The 22,974-nt window shown below is 42.7% G+C and overlaps 1 protein-coding gene across 1 annotated transcript; it reads left to right on the top strand.

Moving 5' to 3' along the window:
* Window positions 1-1,304: 1,304 nt before the first annotated feature.
* On the top strand, window positions 1,305-22,510 carry ARPP19 (cAMP regulated phosphoprotein 19). The gene is made up of 3 exons (XM_073303849.1): window positions 1,305-1,592; window positions 9,714-9,836; window positions 18,484-22,510. Exons 1-3 carry the CDS (start codon window positions 1,548-1,550, stop codon window positions 18,652-18,654), a joined length of 339 nt encoding a protein of 112 aa, XP_073159950.1. The 5' UTR covers window positions 1,305-1,547; the 3' UTR covers window positions 18,655-22,510.
* Window positions 22,511-22,974: the final 464 nt, after the last annotated feature.

Consider the following 22,974-nt stretch of genomic DNA (forward strand, 5'->3'; position numbering starts at 1 on the left):
CTGACATCAGGAATCATAACATTCAAAGACCAGTAGGAGAACACTTCAACCTCTCTGGCCACTCAGTAAAAGATTTAAGGGTGGCAATTTTCCAACAGAAAAGTTTCAAAAACAGACTCCAATGAGAAACTGCTGAGCTTGAATTAATATGCAAACTAGATACCATTAACTTGGGTTTGAATAGAGACTGGGAGTGGCTGGGTCATTACACATCTTGAATCTATTTCCTTAAGTTAAGTATCCTCACACCTTCTTGTCAACTGTCTAAATGGGCCATCTTGATTATCACTACAAAAGTTTTTTTCTCCTGCTGATAATAGCTCATCTTAACTAATTAGCCTCTCATAGTTTGTATGGTAACTTCCAACTTATCTGTATGTATGTCTGTATGTGTATATATATATATATATATCTTACTATATGTTCCATTCTATGCATCTGATGAAGTGGGTTGTAGCCTGGAAAAGCTTATGCTCTAATAAATTTGTTAGTCTCTAAGGTGCCACAAGTACTCCTGTTCTTTTTTAGGATTAGGATGACCATACATCCCATTTTGGCTGAGACAGTCCATTTTTAAGCCTATCCTGGCCGACCTGCATTTTTTTGCAAAAGTGGGGGGTAGGCTACGCTAGGGGAGCAGCAACGCCAGCCACATGGGTGGGTGGGGAGGAAGAGGCAGGGCTTGAGCCAGCGAGGTGGGTTAGCCCCCTGTGAGGGGAAGAAGGGGAGCAGGGCATGGGCCAGTCACATGTATTTGGGATGGGGGGGCAGGGCTTGGGCAAGCAGTCTGGTTCTTGACCAATGGGAACTGCAGAACTGGCACTTGGGTCAGGGGCAGCATGCAGAGCTTCCCTGGACGTCCATGTGCCTAGAGGCCACAGGGACCTGGCAGCCACTTGCAGGAGCCGCATGGAGCCAGGGTAGGCAGGTAGCCCGTCTTAGTCCTGGGCCCCCACTACACTGCCAACCGGACTTTTAACAGCCTCGTCAGCAGTGCCGACCAAAACTACCAGGATCCCTTTTTGACCGGGTGTTCTGGTTGAAAACCAGATGCCTGGCAACCCTAGCAAGTGGCTCAAGCCAGCCCCATGCACTGTCCCATTTTCCCTTTGGGAAATATGGTCACCCTAGCTAGGATGCAGTTTTAATGCAGGTCCCCCTTGCTCTCTCCTCTTGAAATGGCGTAATCACGGAGCAGTAGCCACCCTAAGGCTAGAACAGGCCAAAACAAAAGACTATACTACAACTCCCACTTCTCATCTGCAGAGGGAGGCGGATATGACGTTAAAAGCGGAAGTCGAGGAAGAGAGATGCGGAAGTTGGAAAGTTCTTTTCTGCTTATTCGCTCTCTCCCAAGCCGGCTGAGTTGTTGGGGAGCGTAAGAGCGGAGGAAGTTTGAGCCCGCCAGCTCGCCGTCGTAAGAGTGGCGGCCATCTTGTGCGGGAGGTGATCGGTGCGCGGTCCGGTGGTGGTAGCTAACGACTGAGGCGGCTGCGCTTCCCCACTCCCTGCCGTCTCCTTTTCTAGCAGCAGCTGCTGGGGGTGCTATGTCCGCCGAGAGCCCGGAGCCTGCTTCGGCCGAGGAGCAGAAGGTGGGCGGCTGGGTCGTGCCTCCTCAGGGCACGTGGGGGAGGGCGGCCACTCTCTCCTGAGCTGTGTTGGTGCCGGCTGCCGTCGGGGCCCGGGGCAGGGTCGGCTGCGTCCAGCCTGGCCCAGCAGCGTGCTCCGTCTCTTGCGGCGGCCGGTCCCCTCTCCCGGCCTGCGGGGGCCGCTGGTTCTACCCGGGGCGCGGTGCCCCAGGCCTGAGCTGCTGTTCGGCTCTGCCCGCGCGGAGGCCCCGCTTTGCTCCTGGCCAGGGTCTTGGGGAGCCCCCCAGGCGCGGTGGCCGCTGCCGCGGAGCAGGCCGGGGTCGCTGCGGGAATGGGATTGTCTCAGGATGGCGCCTTGCCGCCGCCGAACTTGGCTGGGGAGGCGCCTCGGGAGCGGGTGTATGCGAGCTCACAGCTTGGGGGTGACTTCCCCGCAGGAAGGTTGGGATGGCGCGCGGCCCCCTGCCCCGGCTCCCGCAGTGAAGCGCTGCGGCCCACTGCAGGATCAGGAAGCTTTTACCCGTGCTGAGCTCTGTGTCCCGGGGGGGTGTTGCTGGCTGCGGACAGCTGGGATGTGTGACTGTGCGCGGGGCAGGTTGCAGGCCCTGGGCTCCATAGCTTAACATGGCTGAGAGGTGAAAAACACTAAGATATTGACCTTTGCACATTGTTTCACAGGGGGGAGTTTTAGTCTCCTGACCAATAAACCATTAATATGCCTGGGGCTGCGGGGAATGATCACTTTCCCTCTCCTTATTACTCCCAGGGCCTTTCCCTTTCCCCCAGCTAGTCCCTGTAGTCGTCTGTGTGCTAGGGGTCTGAGGTCTTCATGTGAAGCCTTGGTGGAAGGAAACTCTCCACCATTTTACCAGCATTGTAATTTTTGAATGGCTCAAGGAGCAGCAGGCTACTTGAGAGTCTCTCTTGGCTTTTCCCAGAGGCCATAAAGAATGGAGAGCATCCAAAACAAAACTGCTATACGTACTTATGATCTGTCGTCACTGAAAATGGCCACTTTAAAAGAAATCATTGGCCAGTTTTAAAACATTACTTCTGTTACTTACAGCATCTTGGAGTTTGAAAACTGGAATCTAGCTTCCCTCATTTTATGCTGTCTTTACTTTTTTTCTTGATTTGGACTACAAAAAGTCTCCCTTCTTTTTGGGTTTGTATTATTGCTTACGGTCTGCATTGCAAACATTAAATGGTTTGGTTTTTTTTAAGTCTTCCTGATTGGACTTAAGTTATGGAATCACTTCTGTTGTACTGAAGTGCTGTAACTTTTTACCCCAAACAGTCTAAACTTAGGTGATAGCCTTAAGAGAGTAAACCAAATATATGTCTACATTAGCACTTTTGTTGGTATAACTTATATCGCTTAGGAGTGTGGAAAAAAACACACCGCATAGGGACATTAGTTACACTGACAGAAGTGTCGGTGTGGACAGCCCTATGTTGGCAGGGGACATTCTCCCACCGACATAGCTACTGCCGCTCATTGGGGGTGGCTTAATTATGCCAACGGCATAGAGCAGCTACCTGGGAGACCTTTCAGTGGCACAGCTGCATCTGTACAGCTTTGCCACTGTAAGCTCTCGCGTGTAGACATGACCTAAAGCTCTGCCGTCATCCACCCATTTTCTTGTGTCTGACCTGAACTAGTTGTACAGGCAGAAAGGGTTTGGGGCTAAAGTTGACTGATTGAAATGTTTTAATGAAGACCTTACTAGTTCAGACTTCCTACAACAAGTTCAATTTTCTATGTTCAATAGCTTAACGTTCTTAAGTTTGGAAAACATTTGTGGAAAAACTATTGACAGGACAGTGTTCCTACCCAAAATGTAGTAAAAATATTTCGGACTATGCATCACTATCAGAATAGCTCTGTATACTTGAGTATTCTTAATCCTAAATTATGCAACAATATAGCTTATGTGATTTCTTTTGTATTGTTCTAGTTCAAGCAATTGACTCAGGCTGCAAACTTTACGATATTAACTAAATATCAATATGAAGTCTTCAAAGTTTAAACACTTAATGGAGATTTTTTTTGGAACCAGACACTGTATCACTGTTCTGGTGCTGTAGTTCTACTGTGAAATTGATTTGAAACAGACCCAATCTAGTTTAATAGTCCAGGTCAAAGAAATTTAAAAGAACAAACTCTGAATTATAAAAACAGAACTTGAATTTTATTTGCATCCTGTTAGGATGTTGTTTGTGTAATTCTTACAAAGTTGTATTAATGGAATTAAAAACATTTAATAAACTGCATACTAGATTTTATTGACTGGTAGTTTAATTTATGCACCCTCAAGTTATTTCATTTGGGAGCTGGGAACATCTTGCCCTGCCCTCTTCCCAGTTGTCAACTAATAGTAAATTAACAACAACTTTTTCAGGGTTACTTGCTTTAAAATCCATGCATTTTGTCACATCTTTGATGTTCAGTCTCTCACTGATTTTATGTGCCAAGAACAAACACAGGAACCCAGTGACAAGACAGGAAAGCAGTTGACATAGTCACCACCAGTATTTCCACAGGACAAATCAAATGTTGTCTTTTGTAGCAGGAAATGAGAAATATTGCCTGAAAGATTTAGCAACGTTTTGCCTGGGAAAATGTCACTGTTCTCATAAAATAATATTTCGATAATCCAGTGTAGAACTGTAGTACCTCTGTATTACTTACTAAAGTTATGCACCCAGAGAAAAAATTCCTAAAAGCTCTGGAAGCACAGAAATAAACCCTGATTCAGTAAACACTTATAACTGAAACTTGGACAACTCTTTAGATTATAAACTTTTTATTTTGCAACACTATCTTCTGTGAAAATCTGACTTTCAAATAACTCTTGTATTTGGATACAGCCCAATAATGAATCTGAACTGGGCAGGAATTAAATCATCAGAAGTTTTTCTAGTTGAAAGAGAGATGTTTTAGAAACCTTTACTGTATGCTTGTTAGAGTAGAGGAATAAAAAATGTTAAATAAGGGATAAAAATAAATTGAAACTTCAGTTACAGCCAAACTAGATTTTTCTTGTCTTTGGTGTAAAATTTACAGGGTGGGAGGAAGAAAGCGGTGCCCTGTCACAAAATACCTGTCATTTGCCAAAGAATGATAATGGACTTTGTCAGTTCATTTTGTCTAGCCTTAGAGCTTCATATGTCCAAGAAGCCTCTCCTGAGAAGCTGCAGTTTACTCCTGTTTGAATATCTGCTTTTGCCACAGCAGTTTATCTTGAATTTAATTTATTGGTCTTCAGATTCTTATTTTTGTAAAATCTCCCTTTGGAGCACTCTCCTTGATGTTTTGTTCTGGTATTCCTGTTGAGCGGACTATAGTTTGAGAAGAATTGATAGTCACGTCTTTGGGTCATAAAATTTATTAGAAGAAACTGTACATCTACATATTTAGATTTTTTTTTGTCCTTGTAGGGAAAAGGAAGCTGTGCATTCTCATCTCTGCTCCAAAATTTGGTTGTCTGAGACCTTTTCTACACTACAGGGAAAAGTCGATCTAAGCTACGTCGACTTGACTTACGCTGTTCACGTAACTCAAATTGCATAGCTTAGATCTACTTACCGCGGGGTCCACAATATGCGATGTTGATAGGAGACGCTGTACTGTTGACTCCCTTTACTCTTCTCGATCCAGTGGAGTACAGGAGTTGATGGGGAGCAATCTGTGGTTGATTTAGCAGGTCTTCACTAGATCCACCAAATTGACCGCTGATGCATCACCCATCGAGCCTATGGTAAGTGTAGACCAGCCGTGACAGTGCATTGTATGTCAACCATCTTGGTTTGTCCTACTTAATGAAGAGTTGCAGAATTAATTCCTTTAGAGCGTTTGCATGCTTCCTTATGGCTGCCTAATACAGAAATCTGTTAGTTGTACATGGCCTTCCTCCAAATAAATTGTCAAACATCTGTCTGGATTTTGCTTTTTGTAACATGTCTAGAGAATGTATCCTTTTCCAGAATTCACTAATGCCATTGATGTATGGGTCTCCATTGTTCTAATCAGTAGTAGACAACCATATTCTGGATCCTGTTCAGGTATTAATACACTTAATTAGTTTTGCCACAATAGCATAAATGCAAATTCTATACGTTTTTTGACTTCATGGTAATGTGCTGGCTTGTCAACATGTAAACTAGCACAAGCTGAGTTTCCTTTAAGAGACAGCAAGACAGTGTATTTATGTAAGTTGTTGGATGTTGACCATCATTTATTAATGTCATTAGATGGAGATATTTGTGTGCATATTGTCTTAAATGTCATATTTGTCTTAAATGTTCTGTCTTTTCTAGCTCTAAGTTGAGTAAAGGTGTTGTGTGAGGGTCACATTTACCAAACATCAACAATCTATAGCTATAATAACCATTAGCTGTCAGAGTTTGTCAGAACTTGCATGGAAGACTTCCTGGGAAAACACATGGTTTTGTACAAAGTGATGATATTGTGTTCAATTGGGTGTCACACTTCTCTCTGTCTATGCACACACAGTGACCCAGTGTGATAGGAGTCACTTGTCATGCTGTCTGGAGTGGCTCGCAACTGTTAGTTCCAATCTTAAGTCAGACTGTCAGAAAACAGGGCAGGCACCCCAAACTGGTGGTATATTCTGTAATTAGATTTCATCAAGCCAGTAACAAATGTGAACTCCTGAATCACTATATCAGTATTACCATGTCACACACAGTCCCCTTAGCATTTCCAGCCCATCTTGCCACCCAGACAAACGGAAGTTTGTGCTAATGGTCACATAAACCAAAAATCATACCACATCAGGTTTCTCCCAGTCCCAAACGACCAGTCGTTTGCCCCCGCATCAATTCATACTCTGAATCTCACACCAAAGATAACGCTGTCAGCCAGTTCTCTAATAGCTAATAAACCTTTAGTTAGTTTAAGAAAAAGAAATGAGTTTTTGAGAGGTTAAAGCAGGTAAAATACATTAACGTGTGAGTCAAAGTTTGTAAGTCCAAAATGATAGCAGAGATGCAGTAATCTGCCAGTGTCCCAAAATCTTTTCAGGGCTACCCAGAATAACTCTGGGGATCTCCATCTTTTTGTTCAGTTTTTCTGCCCTGTTAGAATCCAAACAGTTCAGAGATAAAGGATCTTCCTTTGAATCAGAACTTATAGCTTCTTCTCCGTACAACAATTTGATGATTGTTTTACTCTCATAATGGCCAATTTGCTTTGAATTAGCATTTCCACTTACAAGGATATTACTCCTGGGAGAATTCTCTGTCCCCTCCAAAAAATTTTTGCACACAGTATTTTAAAATTCTGCAAATTTTGTTAAAAATAACATGACATGATCACATCAGATTCAATTATTTTGGTAATTTATTGCAAAATACTAGCTGAAAGGTATATCTGTGACAATACAGACACACAAAGAATTTCCCCAGGAGTAGAGTGTTAAAGAAATCCCTGTGACAACGCAGTTCCTATTTCTCTGCCTTCTCTCTCTCCCCCCACCCCTTTGCCCCCCCCCCCCCCCCCGCCAAGCCCAGGTGGGAGGCCAGACACCCACAACCTCTCCCACCAGAGATCAGTTGCGGGGCCCTCCTGGCCCAGATACCTGCAACTGCTTCACACACACACACACCCCGAGCCCAGCCACAGGGGCCCCCCAGCCCAGATACCCGCCCCCCCTTGCCCAACACCTGCACCCTCCCCCCCAAAGATCTCAATTGTGGGCTTCCCCAGCCCAGACACCCACCCCCATATCCCTCAGAGCCCAGGGATCCAGAGAGAGAAACAGCCTGATGCTCAATTCCAGGCTTGTGTGGAGTTTCCTGCGTGCTGCCACCTCCTTCCCTCTGGGCATGCTGGGAACTGCAGCTGCTGGTAACCCTGTAGCTCCCTCGGTCCCCTGCAGCAGTGTCTTCTATGTGTGAAGTGGGCTCTGCGGGGTCAAGTGGTCCCTAGTGGCAGTCAGCAGCACTGCAGCCCATTTCTGTGGGGGAAAGGAAGTTCTGTGCACACAACATTAATTTCTGGAATGCGCAGTGGTGCAGTATTCCCCAAAGAGTTTGAACTACATAATGCGAATGCCTGCTATTACATTATAATAGGAATAGATAAGTGAAAACAATACAAGTAACGTTCCATTAGTTTTCGTTAAGTTCTAACACCTGAATATACTTCATTAACATATACTTTGATCTATGGTTATTTAATTACCAGGCATGTATAATGTTAATGTAATAGTAAGCAACAAGATATAGATAGGCAAAAACAATACAATTAACATCTCCTTTGATCTCTGTTAACTCACAAGAAAATTGCCTTGAATATATACTACTACATTTAACTTCTTTGATATTCACACACAAGTGAATTGGCCTATGGCTCTGGCCTGAGCTGATCTGTCAGCGTCACAGCACTATTGTTGGAAGTGATCTTTATATGTGAAAAGATATCTTGATCAGTACAACCTCTAAATGAGATGCCATTTACGGTTCAATGCAACTTCGTGGGACTGTTAAAACTAGACAAACAAAAAAATGTACCGGCGGGTACAACATTGTTTTGGCAGAGAGGTGGGTTAGATGACTTGATAGGTCTTCCATATCTATTTACCAACTGGCTGCTTTCTTGTTCATTAATGTATTGAAATAGACTGGTGCTCCTGCATGGTGAGCTCATGCTGTCATTGAATTTTCTGTGATGATTCCAAAGTCCTTCCTCACAAGATCATGCAAATTCAGAGCCCATCAGTATGTGAGGAAGTTCAGTCTTTTTGCACAAACTTATACAAACTGAATTTCATGTAATTGTGTAATCTAGTTCTCCACTATTTTTAAGTTGGGAGTGTCTCACAATTCTCTACTGTTGAGTTGTGTCTGGACAGAAAAATATTGCATGTGGTTAATCCTCAGGTGTTCCAAAGAGGTAACAAGGGGAAGTATGATACCAGGGAGAGGCGTTAATTATGGCAACGTTCAAAGACGAGCTGGATGCAGTTGGGTGACTCTCTCAATGAGAGTTCTCATCCCTTTACTTCTTATCCAAAAGTCTTGCCGTGTCTTCTTTTTCACAAGAGGAGCATTTAGCCAGCCTTGCGGATTAAAAGCAGTAGCAACCAGCATAAATCAAAAGGGCCTCTCCCAAAATTTGCCACAATTGAGTACCAGAAGCAGTCTAGGCTTGGCCTCTGCATTGGAAAGTAACATCAACATAACAGTATTGAATAGAAGAAAATACTTGTTTCTGAAAATTATTGGTCTGATGATGATTTCATGTGTATGGAAGATATGCACATGCTCTTTCATATATACATATAATACGAGCAGATAACCAAAGTAGAGGGTGATGTTGAAAAACAAGAGGCTGCAAATTCTTGTCTGTTGAGTAGACATCTTTAAAATGTTGAATCACTTGATGTGTTGTACACATGAGTCTGTTCCAGCGATGCGATGGACATTACTCAATCTTAAACTTGTACTGTATCAGCCTGTGGAAATCTGTTAGAACGTATATCAAACTACTTATAGATTCATTAGTGTTCCATAAAAGGCCAGTATCTATAAATGTGCTATAATGGCAGGCAAGGATTCAGAGCTGTACTATTCTGATATTTGTATGCAGTGTGGGCTGATACTAATACTCCATAGCTATAGTACAGTCATGAAAGAGGAGTCTTGTCACAAACTAATATCTACACAGATCTTTTCTTGTGCAGCTTTATGTACGATGCAGCAGGGATACTTGGAAAAGGTCCCACTGGCACTTGTATAGATTTCAAAAGTTTTTGTACCACCAATTTTAGATTGAGAAATTAATCTTGCTCTATGAAATTGGATATATTGGCTGATACAGTGTTATCAGCTATTTGTAAAATTGGAGTCCTGTGAGATACAGCAGGAATCTCTTTTTTTGCCTTGTATATTTAATTTTAAGATGGGAGGGGGACACACTCTATAGTTGCTGCAATCAAAGCTCTTGGAAAAATGCTGAACAGTGTCTAGTCAAATCCTCTCTAATAGTTTGTGGCATCAGATGGCTAACATAGATCACTATGCTATTGAATTGCTCAGTGGGGGAGTTCTGGCACAGGTGTTTATAGAAATAAATTTTTTTAATTGCATATGTTTCAGGAAATGGAAGATAAGGTGATCAGTCCAGAAAAAGTTGAAGAAGCAAAGTTGAAAGCAAGATATCCTCATCTAGGCCAAAAGCCTGGGGGTTCAGATTTCTTGAGGAAGAGGCTTCAGAAAGGAGTGAGTTCTGTTTTATAAATTGATCGATACAAGTCACTTACATGGAAAAGTAAATGTGGAATGCTTGTTGCTGTGACTTTTTCCCCCCACTATACTGATGCAGATAATGCATACATTGCTGCAAAGGTTTTTTTGTTGAGCCAGAGAGTAATGCTCTGGAAAAAGCCATGCAGTGTTCAGAATCCTTTAATGTTATTTTTTGAAGTCAGTAACTTTTTACACTATAGCAGTGTAACTTTGCCTCAGTGGGTCACAATTGAGGATGCCAAATTCAGGATGAACTGCTGAAAAAATAGGGCAGATACACCCCAAGATTGGTGGCTAATCTCCCATCGGATATACCAAACCAGCAACAAAGTAAACTTCTGTTTCACCACACTGGCTAACAAGAAGTCATAAAAACAGTTTCCTTGGGCATCCCAGTCCTTGTATTGCCACCGAAAACACTGGATTTAGAGATGAGTGGTTCTTTACAACCAGTCTCATCAAATAAAAGGTTCTTCTGGTCCCAAAGGACTAGCTACACACCCAGGTCAATGTATAACTCAGATCTTACCCCAAAATCATGCTGATGCCAATCCTTTAGTATCTAAAGGTTTATTTATAAAAAGAAAGAAAGAAAGGTGAGCATTCAAATTGGTTTAAAGGAATTAAATACATACAGTAATTGCAAAGTTCTTGGTTCAGGCTTGCAGCAGTGATGGAATAAAGTCTCTGGCTGCATCCAAATCATTGTAAGGTCCTCAGTCCATTCATTAGAACGCTCCAATTAGGATAAGTTCATAGTCCAAAGGCTTGGGCAGGAAAGAGGCTGGAGCGTGATAGAGGCAAAATGGAGGGATTTCTAGGGCCTGTAATATCCTCTCTCATGTGGAGGGAAACTCATTGTTTAAAAAAAAAAAAAAAAAAAGCAAACCTCAGCACAGCTAGTGGAAAATTACAGAGAAAAGATGTGAGTTTGGAGTCACGTGGGCAAGTCACATGTCCCTGCCCAATTTTGCTCTGTCATTGTAGGAAGCCATTACCTATACTCCGGACAGCATGTTTACAGGATAATCCACTCAGTGTAGATGAGCATCTCCCATGGTCCATTGTAAGTTAAGTGTCTTTTGATGGGCCACTCAATTTGAATAGACCCTCCAAGATGTACTGCCTAGCTACCTTGTTGGTTATCCCAGGAGAAAACATTTGAAACACAGGTATAGAGCCAATACTCATAACTTAAAATACAAAAATGATACATGCATACAGACAGCATAATCATAATCAGCAAATCATAACCTTTTCATAGACACCTCACTTGACAACCTTTGTACAAGTTTTGTTGCAAATGTATAACAGTGGTTGCAACAATGATCTATATCAGTGGTTTTCAAACTGTGGGTAGCGATCCAGAACTGGGTCGCGGACTGGAAGGGACTGGGTTGCGGAAGCTCTGGTCAGCACCACCAACTGGGCCGTTAAAAGTCCTGTTGGCGGTGCTGCCCAGATAAGGCAGGCTAGTCCCTACATTTTCCGACACGCACTGTGCCCCAAAAGCAGCTAGCAGCAGTTCTGGCTCCTAGGTGGTGGGCGGGGGCACGAGGCTCCATGCACTGCCCCCGCCCCGAGTACCTGCTCCGCACTCCCATTGGCTGGGAATTAGTCAGTGGGAGCTGGAGGGGATGGTGCTTGAGGGTGAGAGCTGAGCAGAGTTGCTTGCGCGCCTCCGCCTAAGAGCTGGACCTGCACCTGCTGCTGGCTGCTTCCGGGGTGCAGTGTGGTCCACGGTGCCAGGCCAGGCGGGAAGCCTGACTCTGCAACCCAGCTGCGCCGTTGACCGGGAGCCACTGAGATAAGCCTGTGCCCCAAACTCCGGCCTCAGCCCTGAACCCCCCCCAAACCCAGAGCCCCTTCTTGCACCCCAAACCCCACCCCAGAGCCTGCACCCCCAGCCCAGAGCCCTGACCCCCTCCCGCACCCCAGACCTGGAGCTCCTCCTGCACCCCAGAACTCTCATCCCTGGCTCCACCCCAGAGCCTGCACCCTCAGCCCAGAGCCCTGACCCCCTCCTGCATCCCAACCCCCTGCCACAGCCCTGAGCCCTCCCCAAACCTGGAGCCGCTCCTGCATCCAAACCTCTCATCCCTGGTCCCACTCCAGAGCACACACCCCAACCACCAGTCCAGAGCCCCCTCCCACACCCTGAACCCCTCATTCCCAGCCGCAGCCCTCACCCCAACACTCTGTCCCAGCTCTGAGCCCCTCCCATACCCTAGACCCTTCATCCCCAGGTCCGTTGGGTCACGGACATCAACAATTTTCTTCAACGGGGTCGCCAGGAAAAAAGTTTGAAAACCACTGATCTATATGGTCCTATTTTAATCAGCTAGCGTCACAAATGGTAAAAGCCATCGGAAATTATGTTTGTTCAAAGATCATGCCTGCAAAACAAAACACTAACAATCTGGCACTGTAACTGAATACAGCTTCAATGACTCATCCAACCTTTTTGAGAACACTAAATTCAAAAGGTGGCCCCTTGTTGCCTGACAGTACTTCCATAAAATCAGCCGTCATTCCACTGTAGTAAACATTTAGGGCCAGAACCTGGTCTCTGCTACAGCTGCTTTGCATTGCTCTTATACCATCCCTCTTGTTTTAGGATTGCCAAAATTAGTGGCCGCTCTTAAAAAATATTGACCCATCTTCCTAGTAACTACATGAAGGCCGTAATGTTTCACTGAAATTTGTGCCAATGTACTGTAGACATCACAGATATTGTAGTCATAAATTTATATCCCAGCCTGGAGAGCACTCAATCCATTAGATCAGTAGTATGGAATGAGTCAGCAGTTTTGTTTTGTTCCAAACTCAGCCAGTGATTTTTGTTTTTTACACTGGGCAAGTGTCTCATCTATTTTGTGCTTTCATTTACCCATCTGTAAACTGTTCAGTATGTTTGCATGAAAGGCACTATGTAAAGTGTCCTCTGTGATTAGATGAGCAGTCATGGTAGGCCAGGTGTTGTGCAAGCTTCTGCAACCTCTGCCAGTACATGCACCTCCAGATCTATAGCATCCTAGCTTTTACTGTTTGTTGTGCAGCTCAGATGGGAGTGGCATATGAAAGTGAAGTCAAGCCATCTTTAATCCCCCATCTACCAGCCAATGCAAAGTTATGTTGGCAGTTAATGGCCCCCCAAAATTGGTGGGAGGTAGAAGCTGTGACATAGTGGGGATTTTCCCTTATGTTGTATGTGAGCCTTACTGTTTTGCATGAATGCTATGCGTGCCTCAGTTTCCCTGTGTATTGCACCAATGTCTAGGTGGTGGGAATAAGGGTGTGTGACTTTTGTGGGGGCTGCTCCAGCTGCCTGCATGGATGCTATGGCTGCCCCTTTGTAATCTGAGACCCAGGAGGGGGATGCGACCAGATGACACTTGGCCCGGGAAGCGAGACAAAGGCCAGAGGGGGAGCAACGGGCAGGGCAGGGACCGGGCAGCTCGAAGCGAGTCAGTCTCGGCTGGCTTGGGGCGCAGGGGGAGGACCAGAGCCATAGGTCTGGGGTCCCTTTCCCCCGCCCAAGATGGACTTGGTTGAAAGTCACTGATTTCTGTGCTAACAAGTTCTGTCCTATGCTGTGTTCCTGTCAACTAATAAACCTTCTGTTTTACCGGCTGGCGGAGAGTCACGTCTGACTGCGGAGTTAGGGTGCAGGGCGCTCTGGCTTCCCCAGGAGCCCCGCACGGGTGGACTCGCTGCGGGAAGCACATGGTATGGAAGGGGATGCTGAATTCTCCAAGGTCAGACCCAGGAAGGGTCTAAGATGTCTCAGCTTCTTTTCCTGGAGACAGTATGCTCAGAGAGAGGACGCATGCTCCCCCAGAGTCCTGGCTGGCTTCATATGGAGTAGTTTAGAGCATCGCCCTCGTGACTCCATGACAACAGCTTCCTGAACGTGTCCTTTTTTCTGTACCCTGAGCTGGAACAGCTGCTACGCAGGTCCTTTGCCACATGAGTGGACTTCTCAGGTAGCAGTTAAGATTGCTTTTTGCTGCTTTGCTGTTGGAGCAGCACAGATCAGCCAGAGTGGGGTCAGGATCTTGCCCAATAGATGAAGCCAGTGTAAATGAGGCTGAATTGGGAACGGTTAACCACATTATTATAGGGACTCCTCGTTGTTTTCACATTATTATAGTTCATCTGTGCAATCCATAGATGGAAGGTAAGTGCAGAGAGGTGTGCTCCTGGATTATCCTCACAGAATCTGAGTTGTTTGGGGCTTTTTGTATGATCGTTAGAGTACAATTAACATGTTCATTCACTTATGCTCAGAGAAAACATTTGTCTTTAAGCAGAGTATCTAAATATGTGCTCATGTATCTCTTGAACTATTCACTACAGTTAAATATAATGTTGCAGTACGAAGGACATTATGATCTACATGCTTTTGCTGGTATAGTTTATTTCACTGGTATATGATATACTGGCAAAAAGGCTGCACTAGGAGGGTTTTCCAGTTAAGTTCAAAGTGTAGACCTGGCCTAAGGCTCTCAGGTAAACACAGATTTGGTGACTAATGGATTGGCGATCCAAGGTCAGGATGCAAATTGTGCCCCCTGTCACCAGCCCTTCCCAGTTAATTCAGGGGCTGTTAGCTCAGGCACTGTATATTGCAGCTGCTATCATACTTAATGGAGAGCCATTCAGAGCTTCACAGGTTGAAACCAGTACCTTAAACTTCTCTTAGAAATGAGTCAGTAGTTAATACAGAACACTGAGAATGGGTGTAATGTGCTCTCTGTATTAAACACTTAACTAGTGTGTTACATGTTCTACAGTATTCAACTTCCAACTGACTTGAATTTATAAACCTATAAATAGGGTAATCCGTTCCAGAGGTGATATGGAATATGGAGGAAGCTTAATTTTAAGTCTGATTTTTGGCCTCCTTGTATAACCTAAAAATAGTCACATAAGCCTCAAAACTGGCAAATCTGGGGCTGAAGTAGAGAATGTCCTTTACAATATAAAGGATTGAATGGGACAGCAGGTTCCTGAATTATGTTTGACACTTTGCAACAAAAAATAAAGCTAGAAAAAGATGAAAAGTTTAGTTTACTAAACACTATTAGCTGAGACCTAGTGGGTAGCAGTAAAATTTGGTTTGCCTGCTCCAGCCACTATAAAATTAGGTCTCAAGTTATGGTTTAAATATCAAAATTGTAAATCTCTAGCTTTTTCTTTGCAGAGTCTTCAAAATGTAACCTGACTGAGAAAAGGGGTTGACATTGCAGATTCTCTCCACTCCCAACTGTCTGTCTTATAAGTAAAACAAAGACCAGTCTTAAACAGCCAATTAAATTTGGGAAGAACAATCTTGTTATGTATTGACATTTCTGGTAGACTTGAACCATCTACATGTCTCACTTTTGAAGGGACACTAACCACTTAAATCACACTTCCGAATTTTAATTGTCAGATTTGTTTTATTTACCGTTTTATTTTACTGGCTTTTTTTTCAGTATTCTCTGCGTTAGACAGTGTTCTGTGTGTAGCGGGTTTCATTGTATAATCACTTCCCTTCTTTGTTCATTATTTCTTTTAATATGCAGCATGGGAAGACACTTAAATTGAATTGTCTTTGGAAATAAAGCAAAATTTTTGTTAGTAATTAGATTTTGGTGGGTGAGGCACATGTTCACAATCCAACAATCATTGTTAGCCCATTGATACAGGGGGATAAAATATGGCACTGCATATTATGATTTCTGTTCATGTGGCACAGTGGCTCAATTTTGAAGCAATTGTTTCTACAGTGTACCACAAGTCTTCAGGAGGCAGTTTTCCTCTATGTCCAGTTTGCTTTCTCTCTGACACTGCTTTTGTTCGGCCAAAAACAAAGAGCACTGTCCCTTCCATAAGCCTAGTAAACTCTACACTGTCGTTTTCTGTTACAGAAATATAAGAGCGAAAACTAATATTATGGGGGGAATCGTAGACACACTTAGGGCTAGATTTACAAAGGGATTTAGGAGCCCTAGTGGAATTCACAACCCTGAATTAGATGCTCAGACTTCCTACAATGGATGGGGAGAGTTCGGTGTCTAAGAATGGGAATAGCACAAACCACCACACTGAATGGGGAGCTGCCTAAGCCAGCCAGTAGGAAATGCCAAGGAAATTGTATGGCCTGAGCTCCACAGAGAGAGTTAAGTGCGTAAGTCTGGACTGGAGGGAGGCAGCCAGCTCCACTTGGGATGTGCAGCCATGATCTCTCTCCTTGAGTTAGCTGGTGTGTGTGGTGGGGATTTTTTTTTCTTTCTTTTTTTTTTTTTTTGTAAGAAACGCAGTAGCAAGAGGCAGCATCCCTGTTTTCACCTTTGGTTAGGGTGTATGGGAGACCTGGGCTCAATTTCCCCCTTTGCCTGATGTGGAGAAGGGATTTGAACTTGGGTCTCTTACTTCTCAGGTGAGTGTCCTAACCACGGGACCGTGGGATATTCGGGGGGAGGGGGGTGTCACAGTTCTCAGAGTGTCCTGTTGGAGCTGTTCCACTAATATATATAATTATCCATTGTGCCAATGAGAGTGACTCTGTAGTCCAGTTAGGGCACTGGAGTGAGAGGTGGGAAATCCCTGTTCATATCCCTTCTCCACATCAGTCAGAGGAGGAGGAGGAATGAAACCTTGGGTTTTCTATATCCCAGGTGAGTGTCCTAACCACTGAGCTGAAGGTTATAAGGGGCTGCTGCCACTCTACTCTCCAGCCATTTTGTGTGGATTTAGGTGTGCTCCAAGCATGCCTACTGGATCAGCCCCTAAAGGCAAGAGTGGCAGCAGAATGCCTGGTTTCTGAATCACACTAGGGCTTATGTTCTGAACTACTGTGAAGTGTCAGGACTTAGACTGCTGTGTACATGCTCAGCTGCTGAAATTTTGGCACCTACAAGGTAGAACAGCTGAGTGGTGGTCCCAGTGGTGACCAAATGTGGAATATAAGTGCCTAAGTCAATTTCTGGATCCAGCCCTTACAGTTAAAGCTGCATAACTGTTGTCATTCTAACTCATTTTCAGTTGCTGTTCGAAACTTTTGCTTCTGGACAGAAAACTCTGAAGGAATTCTCTTTGGAAAGTTAGAAGCAAAGCAGATCAGCTAGCTTATGTGTGAAGGCTATGACAAAAGATCTTTTTATTTGGGGTTGGGGAGTTTCAGAAAAGGTCAATAGATTTCCCTCTGGCTGAAATGTTATGGGGTTAGAAGGTACAACTTGGTGTTGGTATAGTCCTCATGAAAAAGTGTTTTCGTTTTCATTTTCAAGCCTTTTCATTGTTTTGGTTGAAAGTAGGTGGTTTGACCAAATGGGCCTTTAAAAACTCAGAGCATGCTCAATTTTTTTTGTTTTGTTTGTTTTTTCCTAAGATCATAATTAAGGCTATGATTTGGTCGTGGTAGTCACGGATTCTGTGACTTTACGAGACCTCCGTGACTTCTTCGGCTTCAGCTGTCAGTGGCTGAAGCCGGGGCTGGAGGTGGGACTGTGCGCCCCTGCCCTGCAGTTGGAACCCAGACCATGTCCTGCCCTGCCTCGCAGCTGGGGCTGGAGCCAGGGCCATGTGCCCCTGCCCCATGGCTTCCCAGGGCCATCTCTCTCTCCTTTCCCCTCTCCTCCTCCCCCCCTCCCCCCCCCCCCCCGGCTGTGGCCGGGGCTGTGCATCTGTGGCGGGGGTTAGAGCGGGGACTCTGTGCCCCTGCCCCACAACTGCAGCCAGCTCCAGAGCCAGGGCTCCATGTCTCCCCTGTGGCCACAGTCCCTGGAGGCAGGTGGGACTCAGCCTGTCAGTCCCCCCCCCATGGAACTCCAGCTGTCATTCCTCCCTACTTCCTCACTCTGCCCCTGAGTTATTTCTAGTAAAGTCACAGACAAGTCACTGGCTCCCATTAATTTTTGTTTGTTTGCCTGTGACCTATCTGTGGCTTCTACTAAAAATAAAGGTGACAAAATCTTAACCATGGTACGTGCAGCTCAGGAAGGACTTTCTGTGAATGTGTCCGTAACTAATTTAGCTGTATAATGTGAAGTCTAGTTAAATATGCTGGGTGTGTGTTTTTTGGTTTTTTTTTTTTTTTTTTTTTTTTAATTTATTTCAAGGTAGCACAGCTCTGGGATTCCTGGAGCAGGCTCTCTATCCTTTGGACTTTCTAAGATATTTTGGTTGTTGAGGTACATGATTCTGAGTTCACTTAGCACACCAAGCTTTTCAGGTCCTGGGTTGAAGTCCTTGACAGTGAATGAAGCCTCCTGTTCTTTTGAAAACTATGGTCAGTAGCAAAGTGCTTATATGAAACAGGACAGACCTATGGCTACGTGTGAAATCTTAACATCAGCGTTTCTTCACCTGCCATGCTTAACTCTGCAGTCTTAATGTTCTCAACTTACTGTTTTATTTTGGAGTGTTTAATAAAGCTACTGTGCCCCAAATGGGGTAGAAAATAGTTTTGTTTTTTAACTCTTCATTTTTCTCCTTTTTAAGAGCACTGCTTTAAACTTCCCACTCAGTTATCTATTTCTGAAGTTTTAAATGGTCTTTGATTCAATAACTGATGTAATTTCATTTATGTATTGGATAAACTTTTCAAGTCTTAAATATTTTTGTCTTCTAGCAAAAATACTTTGATTCTGGGGATTACAACATGGCTAAAGCAAAAATGAAGAACAAGCAACTCCCTACCGCAGCTCCTGACAAGACAGAAGTGACTGGTGATCACATTCCCACTCCACAGGATCTTCCTCAGCGGAAACCATCTCTTGTTGCCAGCAAGCTGGCTGGCTGACTAGAATGGCTGAACTGCATGAATCTTCTCATTCCTGTTTTCTCCTGAATAGTTATTCCTCACGTTTTTTTTCTCTTCCCCCCCCTACACTAAGTCATTGAGACTGACAGCTTTGCAGGTAGTGGTAGCGTGTGCTGCTATTGTATGGGAGTACTGTTGAGAGTAAAATGTGTAGTACTTGGTCTAGTTGAGAACAATGCACTGATAAAAAGGACAGGTTTGGTTAGAGCAATGTAAAGTAATCTACTTGAAAATGTACATATTGCCTATTTCCTAGTGTAGGACTGGTTTCAGCAAGTGACATCGCAAGTTTTACAATTTTTACTGTTTCTGCTTTCCTTATTTCACCTCAATTGCAGCATAGTATGTTTGTATTTAATATAACTACCTGTTGTGTTGCTTTTTCTTCTGTGTTTGGTTTCTGCTTTGTTCTCTAAAATAGAGGTTTAGACCACAAGTTGCTAGGAGGTAAAGCATGTATAAAAACAAAATTGGGGCTTTGAATGAATTTGTGTATCTGCTCTTGAACTTGAATGGCCTTAAACCTGTCTCAGCTTTAACAATAGACTTTTACTTGGGCAATATTTGCCCATTCTCTTGTAACTCTTGTGAACCTAGTACTTATTTACAACTGCCTGTTGAAGCTGGTATTCTTTTCAGTTCTGTAGTGTAGAACACACTTTTGTTGAAGATGTGAATGAAGTGTGCATGTGCATAGACTGTTGAATTCACTCTTGTGCCATTTTTGTAAATACAATAGTTTTGCACAACCTTTTGCAATTGTCTATTAATTTTACATTTTAAAAAGCAGAATGTGCCAACCAGAAGCACAAGTGATTCTGTACCTTTGAAAGTCTCAGCCTGAAATTATGTGCTCAGAATCTTGCTGCTGAACGTAACAAACTTCTGTACCCAGAATTCATGAAACACTTAACGTAGAAACTTGATTGAGTTGGTCTTAACCCTATGCTTTTGCAGCTGTATTTTTTTCTGTGTGTAACAACCTCCAATGTTCATATATGGTAATCTGAATTATGTACCTATGGGCATTCAAAGGCAGGTGCCCATTCTGTTCAGTATCTTTTAAATCTATAGCTTTTAAAGTTGAAATGCTTTGTGGGATATTTGGAATATAGAGAAATAAATGTATGAAAACGTATACTGTCCTTGAGGGTTCCCCAGATGACAGCCTTCAAAACTACTAGGGGTTACTAAGAAATTGGACAGGCATTAATGCATTTGGAATATTTAACGTTTTTAATTGAAAGGATATGAAATCTTGTTTTGCTGAACGCATAAAGTGATGTTATAATATATAGACTTATTGTTGGGACATCTTAGTTCTTTGTGTTGCACAACAAACCCTAACTGGTTTTGATCAACACCAAGAATAGGAACTTATATTATACACTGTGATCTATTGATTAACACAAGATGTGTCTATTGATAGATAATGTTGTAGTTTGTCATTTCAGTAAATAAAGATAAATTTCACTTTCTGTGTAGACAGTGCAGGTCATATGGGGACCTAAATTGCTAGATACAGCAGGTAACACTTAGAAGCTACCAAAATATAAATATAATTGCATCATATCCGAAAGCTAGCTGAGCATGGGCACAATATGAATCAGAACTTGCTCTTTTAGCTGGATCAGGTATTAGTTAATGTAGTGCTTGCTCTATAATGCTTATTAAAAACCAATTAACAAAAAGGCTGTAAGTTCCCCTTTTGAAAAGAGGAGTTCAGAATTTTTCCTCCCACCCCCCCCCCCCCCCCCCCAAATCACCTCTCCAAGAAGGCAAGATTCTTGGATAGCTTGCATTTGTCATTCACTTCTTCAAGGAAAACTGCAACACAATTCCTTTGTGTAAACCCAGCCCAATCACAAGCATGCATGAAAGAATATTCTAATTACAGTGTGCATTTAAAAAATCTTCTGTATTGTAATCATCCAAAAAAAAAAAAAATCTTGTGGGGGAAATGACCATTGAAGAAAAATTAGACTAATCTTTCTTCTTTTCAGTGCCCCATCCGAAAGAATGACTAAAAGGTCAGAAAACAAACAAGGAAAAACTTAGTTAAGCTTAACTCAGACCTATTTGACCATGCACTGTGGCCAAGGGCCTGATTGTTTCCATAGGCACTGAGCACCTGCAGCTCTCATTGACTTCACCCATTTTGAAAATTCTGGTCTCTTTTCATAAAAGATGTAGTGGTAGATATGTTAATTATGTGTATGGTAGGTTTAGATGATTTAAGGGTATTGGTACAGGATTAATTTGCATAATCTTGTCAGTTTGACCCTCCCCCATTGGAGTCAAAGGAGGACACTCATCCCAGAGAATTTCGAAATCTCAAAGAAGTCTGTTCCTTTTTACATGTCTTTTGCTTGTAATTCATGCTAATTACAGTTCACTTTTTCCTTACTTCCATTAAGATTATAACAGATTTGTGAATATTTTTCATGGGAACCAGACTGAATAAACAGTAAAATTGATACCCTGTTTCCATAAGTAAAAAGTTAATCTGGGAAAGGAGAATTTATTAAATCATAAGTGTATACCACAATAGCAAGGAAATACAGATATATATAGAGAGAGAGAGAGAGAGAGAAAAGTAAACTGCTTTTTATAGCTGTCTGTCCTAATGTGAAAATCCTTCCTTATTTTTGTATGTATGACTGAAAGCAAATGAAAAATTAGGCCTACTGATAGGATTTAAGATTTGGTCTGAAACAAGATTCTAACAATTGAAAGTGACTCAGTGTGCATTGTCGGTGATGCTACACTGTAATTCACCAGGTGAGTTGTCTTGATATTTAAGGAGGTAAAAATGGCTTAAATTTAACATTCCATTCCATCAGCTATAATTCACTATTTTGTACCACTGATTAGACACCAAATGCTTGTTGTCCATTCAGTGGCTTGCAGTTCTTAAAGTTGTAACAAATGCCATTATAGATGATTCATGAGAAATATATATTTGAAGTACTGTTTTACTAACCAGGGAATGACTGATTGTGAGCCTTAACCTCGTCTGATAAACCTCAGCAGCAGGCACAGCTAGTTTGATTATATATACATTAATTAAGACTTAATGATGAAGCCCAATAATCGCTTCACAGTAGATCAAACTTGACTGCTAATGTACACCTACCTTCATCTTACTCTAGCAAGATAACTAAGCTATCCAAACTTGTGTATATAATGTATAATATGAGTTTTACCATTTGATAAATAACCTTTTTCAGAGATCTATCTGCACTGTAGCCTGGTAGTCCCTTTCTTATCTTGCCTTTAAGGATAGGCAGTGATTAGCTAGTAGTACTCATGTAGGTTTATTATACGGTATCAAGTAGCATCAACATTTTATTCAAAATAGTTGCAAGTGGATTAATTAACAGCTTCAAAGATATGTCCCCAAACCTAATAGCACTGAAGGCTTCTCTCATTGTTCATGGTACTGTAGGACAGTGTTTGTGCAAAGGCCCCAGAAGTGCTGTTTTGTTGGACATATTCTTTACACCCACTCAAGAAGTTAAGGTGATGAAATGTCAATTGCTTCTTACAAACATACACGTTGTATAGTATACATAATAAATTGATCTACTTAGTTTTTATTGTGATGTGCAAATTTGTCTTGTCTTTACCATGGTCTCCAAACCATATTGCATATCTTAATCTTTATGAGGAATTTCTAGAACCCAAATCTTGCTCTTCTGTATCACTAAAAGTATGACTGGACCTCAATTTCTAGTATGTTGAACTACAGAACTACTTTAATGTAACCATGTTTATATATCAGCGCTTATTTGTCTAACATAGGCAATTAAAACTTACTGTTTGAAAATTTTAACTCCTTAACAAATGCTTGTTTCAATGCCTTGCATTTTTGAGCAAAGGTGATTTCTGTGAGAATTAACTTTGCATCTAGAAGATAGCACTGCAATAGATAGTAACCTTACCTCAAAACTTGGCCCTTAGCGCCCAAATTTTGATATCCAAAGTTTTACCAGTAACTTTAAATAGGAAAAGACCATAGGAAAAGACCAATCCGGTAAGCCGAAACCATGTTTTAATGTGTCTTCCTTTTGGAAGGCTTTCAGAATATTTGCAAAAGGCAGGCTGACGTCCATGCATGAGAAATCAACTGACATCACTGAAAGGTAGTATTTTTTTATTTAGAAGTAGACAGCTGTTTCCTCAATCAATCTATTTTACTATATGCCTGCTAATGCTGTAGTAGATTGCTCTTGATGGCTCGTTGATACCCCTTTTCTAAAAACAAACAAAAAAACCTGTTAATATAAACAATCTTCC

Source organism: Lepidochelys kempii, chromosome 10 (genome assembly GCF_965140265.1).
Source record: "Lepidochelys kempii isolate rLepKem1 chromosome 10, rLepKem1.hap2, whole genome shotgun sequence".
Lineage (NCBI taxonomy): Eukaryota > Metazoa > Chordata > Testudines > Cheloniidae > Lepidochelys > Lepidochelys kempii.